Source organism: Cryptotermes secundus, unplaced genomic scaffold, assembly GCF_002891405.2.
Source record: "Cryptotermes secundus unplaced genomic scaffold, Csec_1.0 scaffold2914, whole genome shotgun sequence".
Lineage (NCBI taxonomy): Eukaryota > Metazoa > Arthropoda > Insecta > Blattodea > Kalotermitidae > Cryptotermes > Cryptotermes secundus.
This window is the reverse complement of record NW_019732879.1, coordinates 20265-28576: the sequence shown is the minus strand read 5'-3', so window position 1 is coordinate 28576 and position 8312 is coordinate 20265. Positions and strand designations below refer to the sequence as shown.

The 8312-nt window shown below is 41.2% G+C and overlaps 1 protein-coding gene across 2 annotated transcripts; it reads left to right on the top strand.

Moving 5' to 3' along the window:
- The first annotated feature begins 289 nt into the window (after positions 1-289).
- LOC111867859 lies at positions 290-8011 on the top strand. 2 transcript variants are annotated; one of them, XM_033752837.1, is made up of 2 exons: positions 290-652; positions 7856-8011. In XM_033752837.1, the coding sequence occupies exons 1-2, from the start codon at positions 295-297 to the stop codon at positions 7912-7914; spliced, it is 417 nt and encodes a 138-aa protein (XP_033608728.1). In that variant the 5' UTR covers positions 290-294; the 3' UTR covers positions 7915-8011. The 2 variants fall into 2 exon arrangements, with proteins under 2 accessions (XP_033608728.1, XP_023713828.1); XM_023858060.2 differs by lacking the exon at positions 7856-8011 and adding an exon at positions 5006-5107.
- Positions 8012-8312: the final 301 nt, after the last annotated feature.

The window sequence follows — 8312 nt, the reverse complement described above, 5'->3', positions numbered from 1 at the left end:
CCTGCGGAGGATATATCTGATGGACTGGTGACCCTGGGATTTGATGTCGTCAGCGTGAAGCAGATGACAACCACCCGCGGGTCGCCTTCAGACGAAAGGATAGCAAGAAACCTCCCGCTCTTCCTTATCACCCTAACCCGGACGGCGAAATCTCAAGAAATTTTCCATCTTCAAAGCCTTTGCCACATTTCCATTCGGGTTGAGGCATATAGAGCACAGAGTGGCCTTACGCAGTGTCACAACTGCCAACAGTTTGGCCACGTCTGGGCCAATTGCAAACAACCTCCACGTTGCATGTGGTGCGGGGGTGGCCACCTGCACAAAGAATGTCCTGAGAAGCAGAACGCTGCCTCCACTCCAGCATGCTGCAATTGTGAATTGAAAGAAGGAGAGAAGCCACATCCCGCCAACTACCGGGGCTGCAGACACGCGAGGGAGGAACTGCAGAGGAGGAAATCGCAGAGAGCACCCAAAACTACGACGGGAAGGGTGTTCTCCTCGAATATCGTTAGCCCTGGAGTCTCCTTCGCGGCAGCGCTCCGTGGCAGCACATCGCAGGAGCAGCGACCTCAGACTCTCCAAGTTCCAGTGGCAGTCCCACCAAAAGCCACGAAACCGAGCATCCCGGTCTTTGTACAGGAACCAAAAACAGGTCAGTCAACTCAGGCTAGTCATGTAAACAGTCCATCTCTCGACAATATGTTGAGAGTAGTGACTGTAGTACAGCAGATTATGACAGAGGTCAGTGGTGCAGTGTCCGAAGAGGAAAAAATAATGGCCATTACCAAAATTGTTTTAAGCCTAATGAAACAAAATGGCCACTAGAGTACATAGGCCCCTCAAAGTCATAGCATTTAATGCGAATGGCATTGGGAGGCAGCGCTATGAGCTCAGTAAACAGCTGCAAGACCTACACGTAGATGTGGCCCTGTTTTCAGAGACACATCTGAAACCTCACGAGAGGTTCTTTATTCCAAATTACTACTTTTATAGAATCGACCGCCAGTCCGGGAGAAATGGCGGAACTGCCGTTGCAGTAAGAAAAGGCATTCCCCACAACCATGTAGACCTACCACCCCTTGTTTCAGTAGAAGCGACAGGGGTCTGCATACCAATTGGTAATAGCGAAGTGCTGCTTGCAGCTGTTTATAAATCTCCAGGCAAAGCCTGGAGTGATGCTGACATCACTGAGCTCTTAAGCTTCAGACGAAAGTCTATTTTGGCAGGTGATTTGAATGCTAAGAACCCATTTTGGAATAGTAGAGTTTCAAACCCCTCAGGTTTGAAACTTATGGATTTATTTGATATGGGCGATTTCGAAATCTCAGCTCCACAGTGCCCCACTCACTATTCCCCTGCGGGAAATGGTGACGTGCTAGACATTGTGGTTCACAAAAATATCAGAATGTCAGAGGTCGTCGTCTCTGATATTTTGGATTCAGATCACCTACCAATAGTATTTCACATACTGGATCACGTTAAAATTAGCAACCTTTCGGAACCCATTGAAAAATTTACAGATTGGGAGCGGTTTCAAAGCCTCGCTTCTGAACTAATATCACCTAAACTAGAAATAAATTCGGGGGTAGAAGCCGATAAAGCGGCACGCGACTTTGCAGCCTCTATTGCTTCGGCATATAGGCTGTCGACAAGTAAAGTTACACTTTCGGACATAAACAACGATCTTCCTGGTCTAGATCGTTTGATAAAATATAAACAGAGGCTACGAAAACTGTGGCAAGAAACCAGGGATCCAGCGTGTAAAACGGCAGTCAATTGGGTCACCAAATCAATCAGGCGAATGACCCGTAAAAAGGCACTTGAACGGTGGGAAACAAAAATAAGCAACGCTGAAGTCACACCTCAGTGTATATGGCCCATTGCGAAATCTCTCCTTAAGAGAGACGGACCAAGGGCACCAACTGCTATTCATGGTTCTTCTGGCCTAAAATTTCATCCTTCTGAAAAAGCCAATGAAATTGCCGACTGTTTGGAAACTCAATTCACGCCACATGACCTGTGCGACGAAAACCATGAACAGCGGGTGGAGGCTAGAGTTCAAGCTCTGCTGGAAGCCGTGGATGAAAACCCCCCTCTAAGGATCAGACCATGTGACGTTCAGAAATTAATAAAATCCCTGAAATTAAAAAAGGCCTGTGGAATTGACGGCATCCCAAATGAATGCCTCAGGCACCTTCCAAGGAGACCATTGGTTCACCTAACTCACTTATTCAATCACTGTTTTCGGCTCTCTCACTTTCCAAATACTTGGAAGGAAGCAAAAATAATAACTTTACCTAAACCGGGTAAAGACCCGAAATTTCCTCAAAATTTACGTCCGATCAGCCTCCTGTCCACGACAGGAAAACTATTCGAAAAAGCAATTTTGAAATTCCTCCATAAACATATTGAAGAAAGAGACCTGCTCAACGCAAGTCAGTTTGGTTTTCGTGCACGTCACAGCACGACATTGCAATGTATGAGGCTGGCGGATCACGTGACCCTTAATTTCAACAATAAAATGTCTACGGCTGCAGTGTTCTTGGACATCGAAAAAGCCTTTGATACCACGTGGCACTCAGGCTTGCTGTTTAAATTATCAAAATTGGAATTCCCCAACTCTTTGACCAAGCTTATTGGGTCCTTTCTCTCTAAACGTAAATTCAGGGTCTCTGTTGAAGGCGAAATGTCAACGCCAAGGGAAATGCAAGCAGGGGTGCCACAAGGTTCTGTTCTTTCCCCTACTCTCTTTAATTTGTATATAAATGATGCCCCCCATACACAGGGCGTTCACCTGGCCCTCTTTGCAGACGACACCTGTCTGTATGCGACAGATCGCAAAGAGGGTTTTATTGTTAGAAAACTCCAGCGCGGTCTCAGCTCAATGGAGACCTGGTGTGAGCGCTGGAATATAAAAATTAATGAAGATAAGACTCGGGGGGTCTACTTCTCTCGTGGTCGTCGACCGCCTGAGTCTTGTCTTACTCTAAATGGAAGAAACATTCCATTTGTAAATAGTGCAAAATATCTAGGTGTAATCTTCGATAAGAGAGTGACTTGGAGATTACACATAGAAATGATCGAAGCCAAGGCCTTCAGAACATTCATTAGAGTGTATTCCCTATTCAAAAGTGAGCGATTGAGCGCTAACATTAAACTGACCCTCCATAAAGCTCTTATTAGATCCGTAATGACTTATGCTAGTCCCGCCTGGGAGTTTGCGGCAGACACTCATCTAGTGAAATTGCAGCGCCTGCAAAACAAGGTTCTCCGCACGATTGGCAATTTTCCAAGGCGCACACCGGTCCGCGATTTGCACATGGCATTCAAAATCCCGTACGTATATGATTACATAACAAAATTATGCAGGCAACAAGCAGAAGTCATACAAAATCATGATAATGAGAATGTTCGCAACATCGGACAAGGCGAAGCCCGACACAGAAAGTATAAGAGGCTTAAACTTGGCGGCGGTCAGGCATACGACCGTTCAAGTGACTAGACTGCCGTGGTAGCTAATACTACTAGGATATATATGTATATATATGAAAGGGCATAATCCGCTGTACCTAGCCTGGACTGACAGAGGCTGTGTATATATTGTACAAAGAAGTAAGGATTAAGTGTGTATTTGTAAATGTATGTAAATACAGACAATAGACTTAACACAGACTGACTGACAGATGACAGACCCGACCTCTCGTCAGAGAGGGCGCTACACATAGACAGGACAGTAACTTTCATTGAAAAGAAATATCTGGTCATGAGCCCCAGCTGGGGCTCGACACCAAGACCGACAGACTGGCTGACCGTCAGTTGTAACATGACCTGACCTGACCTGAATCTGATTGGTTAGCACGCGTGATGGTGAAAAGTGATGTGAAGAGCGAGCGTTGCAGAAATGTGTGATAATGTGGGATGTTCCCACACCATAAATCCTTACATAGTTAAACACCAATGGATATAGAAATAGTCAACATGAGTAAACATGATCACATACTACACACAATTGTGTAATGTCATACCAGTTAAAAGTATTAACAATATACAACAGTGTTTCCCAACCTTTTTGATGCCGAGGACCCCCTGTACCGAATGTTAATTGACCACGGCTCCCATAAAACCCAAAATGGAAATATTTTATATTTTACATATCATAAAAGTGAAGCAGTAACTTACAATTTTACAACACTAATGTGTCATTTATGGCAATAAAATACTGCAATAAATGGAGCTTATTCGGAAGATCACGAACATATCAATTAGGCGTAATACATGTATTATGAATTTAACACTGTTGTATATATGTATATGTGTTATGCCAGAGTTGTATATGGGAATACCTGGTATAAATGTTGCATGTGTATTATACCAGAGTTGTATATGGGAATACCTGGTATAAACTTGGGTATATTAATATGTATATATGGAACACCTAGTTCGTAGTGAGCTGCTGTATAAGGTAACTGACTTAATAGGGATTATTGCAAGTGAGATGCTTAAATGAAGGAAGGTGCACAATTAAAATAACTACTTTAAGTACATGAAGAGAGGAAGAGACTATAATATGACGAAATATTAAAAGATTGTAACTCGACCTCTCACCCGTATTATCATACCAAAATGTACTTGTTTTCAACCAGAAGACAATGACAATCATGCATTCTCCAACCTCATAAATTTTGTCAAGTTCAATCAAAGTCCAGGAGGGACGCACATACTGTAAGCAAGAGAATGTACTTGAAGTTTTAAGCTGATGCAATGTAAGTTTAAGCTGATGTAATGTATGACGTTATTAGAGAATTAAGGAGGAAGGAATATATACCCCCGATTGGGCGTTACGAGATGCTTTTTCGATCACGACAGTCTACGATCCGTCAGGTCTGATTGTCTGATAGAGGAAGTCGGTGGCTGCCCAGGCTCAGGCAGTGTGTAAGACTGTTGTCTTAACTGTACATTTTCCTGTAAGAATTGCATTTTAATAGTTGTACATTAAACCACCTAGCTCTACCTCTGCTGTTGCTTGAAGCTACCACGTATTGACTCCCGAGGGAACCGCTTGCCCTAGCCAACCTGTCTTGCTACTGGGATACGACATCGATTCCAGGTGCGGAATACAACAACACTCACCTAACCAACGATCCACACTTTAACCACCGATCCATATCTAAATAAGATCGTGAACAAACTGAAAATCAGACGTTTCGCTGTGAACTCAATTATTTGAACAAGAGCAGAAAAACTGAATATTAAACCGAGAAAAACACACTTGTATAATATAAAAATCCACTGCATAAAAACTAAAGACACACAGGTTGTTCACTCTGCCACTGAAATGAATAAGAAACGTGGTCAATGGTCCCAGCTTTATTCCCAACAAAAGAGCGATGGATATGGTGGGGAGGGGGAGAATGGTCATACAGCAGGTAAGGAGGACAACATTCCACCCTGAAACACGGGTCTGAGATGCAGTGGGTCGACCAAAAGAAAATGTCCTTGGAAAAAGCTACACAAATCGTTGGTTATTCACCTCTGCTTTACAAAGGGAAGGTACCATTACGGTACCAACAGTCCTGTTAAATTTTACTTCAACCATGGGCCTCTAAAATTTAATGAAAATAAACTATCCCACGGACACCCAGGGGTCCGCGGACCCCAGGTTGGGAAACACTGATACAACATGAACAAATACCCTCATCTATAACAATAAAGCGCTATCATCTATCACCTGTAACAAATCTGAAACTTTAATTGTTGTCACAGTTAAAATATTCGTCCAATGAATAAAATGAATTTTAAAATAGGATTTTTTTAACAGCAGACCTAATTTTTTTAATTTCATGAGCTTGGTCTTTTATATTGGGTGGAAGTTTATTAAATTTTTTTTTTCCAAAATAATGTGTTCCCTTTTGAAAGACAGTTAAGTTACACGTGGGATAATGGAGGTTATTACTATGTCTTGTGTTGATTGTATGAATCTCAGAATCAGATAAAAATAGATCTTTGTTTTTGACCTCAAATAACAAAATGGAAAAAATGTACTGTGAGTAAAGGTGCAGAATCTTTAGTCTCTTAAACAACTCCCTACAAGAATCTCTACTTCTAGAATTCGTGATGATTCTTATTACCCTCTTCTATAGTCTAAAGATACGAATGCAGAGGGGTGAATTACCCCAGAAAATCAGGCCATATGTCATATTAAAATATGAAAAATATACTGATCTCATTGATTCTAATGACATATAGGGTTAATAGCCCTAACTGCATAGAAAGCTGAACCCAGTTTGGACATGAGCCAGTCAATGTGTCCTTTCCATGATAGGGTATTATCAATCGTCAGACCAAGGAACTTAATATCAGCGGTTGTAGCAATTCGACTGTTACTATAAATGATAGGTATGTCCATTGCATTACTATTCTTGGTTGAGAAATGCATAAAATACGTTTTATCAAGATTTAATGTCAGTAAGTTAGCCTTGAACCATTCATTTATGTTTTTGAATGTTAAATTTAGTTTGTTTTCATACTCAATACGATTAAAGTTCTTAACAATAATACTGGTATCATCCACGAAGAGAATAGGTATTGATTTACTCTTTATATTTGGCAGATCATTAATGTATAACAAGAACAATAAGGAACCTAAGATTGATCCCTGGGGAACACCATTGACAATCTTATCCCAACTTCAGTGAGTGCACTTCTTATTAGTTACAACTCTTTGATGTCCACCACGAGTTGGACAATATAGTATTCTTTATGTGATGGAGCAATCTTACAAATATAACCTTTTCAATAACTTTTGAAAAGGATGTAAGTAACGATATAGAGGTAGGTCTATAATTCATCATACTTGTTTTAGCACTATTTTTAAATAATGGTATTATTTCATGGTATTTCAAACGAGTGGGGAAAACACCCATTGAAAGTACTCTGTTACAGATATAGGTTAAAGGAGAAATAATAGCAGGTGCCCTATTTTTAGAACATTGACCGAAATTTCATCATACCCGTTAGATTTTTGGGTTTTAATGACTTAATTATGTTTTCAATTTCTTTAGTAGATGTAGGTTTAAGTTTAATTTCAGGGAAAGCAGTCGGAAGAGCCTGAGATAAATAACTCCAATGTTTATCAATATCAAATTCTATAAAATGATCACTCTTAGCATTATTGCTGTTAATTTTATCAAGGTGGAGTTTTGCATGAGCTACAGCACACAATCATGAAAGGCAAATTACGAGGGTTGTGAGATCACAGTGCACTTTCTAAGGTGCTGCTCCAATATTTGCCTGGAGGAACTGAGAAACCCATAAATTATCAATGCCAAAATAGTTTTCATGGTTTATTTTGCATTTGTCAGTATTTATACTCGTACTATAGAGCACTGGGTGGTAAGGTGACTGATGAATCTGAAACGATATGAAAAAGGCCATGGCCTGATCAAGGTACTATACTGGCATTTGCCTGTAGAGACTGCAGAAAATAACAAATACCCTCAGTCAGTGTAGCTGTTGCTGGTGCTTCAAACCACGAACCTCCAAACGAGTTTAGTGTTACTGCTGGAGCAATGGGCTCAGTATGCCAGAAAAACTGACCTCCTAGCCTAGATTCAAACCAAAGTCCTCCTTACCATGCAATACAACCCTGCAAAGTTCAATATTTTTGTGTTTTCTCCATGTTTGCAACACAAAACAGTAAAACTGCACCTACAGGCTTTGCCATGTCTTTTGGCATACATGGAGTAAGTAATTCACTGTGCCCAACAAGGAGTAGGGGTATAGCTCCATCACTCTTGGCCTCGGCACTGGATGGAGGTGAGTGGTCAGTTTCTTACCTTGCTTGCTTTACCCCCAGGGAAAGAGCCCCCGGGACACATCGTACAGAAGGCTGGGTGGACCTCAGGGCCAATCTAGATGCTGTGGAGAAAAGAAAACTCTTCCTCCTGCTGCGAATTTTAAGGGCGCTTTCAAGGCTATCCACCTTGTAGCCTATTGCTATACTGGCTATTACCATGGGGTATGCAGAACAAATTATTCAGTACAAATGAAATTTCTGAGATGGAAAAATTAACAAGGACTAAGAAATTTTATAAAATGGAGACCATCTAGAGATAAAACCTTTGGTACATGAGTCAGAAAGTATGAAAGATCAAATGGTCATGTATTAAGAAGAATCAAGGACAGGATTCCAAAATTTCTTCTGGGTGTGTCCAATGGAAAAACCAAATATGGAATGTTTAAGAGGAGAAGAGACAAGAATGAAACCATGAATAAAGACATTAGAAAGAGAAAGGATGGGATTTTACATGCCC

Coding starts and splice junctions, on each gene's coding strand:
- LOC111867859 (XM_033752837.1), top strand. CDS start 295: ATGTGGTGCGGGGGTGGCCACCTGCACAAAGAATGTCCTGAGAAGCAG. Junction 653..7,855: donor TGTACAGGAACCAAAAACAG/GTCAGTCAACTC, acceptor CTTTACCCCCAG/GGAAAGAGCCCCCGGGACAC.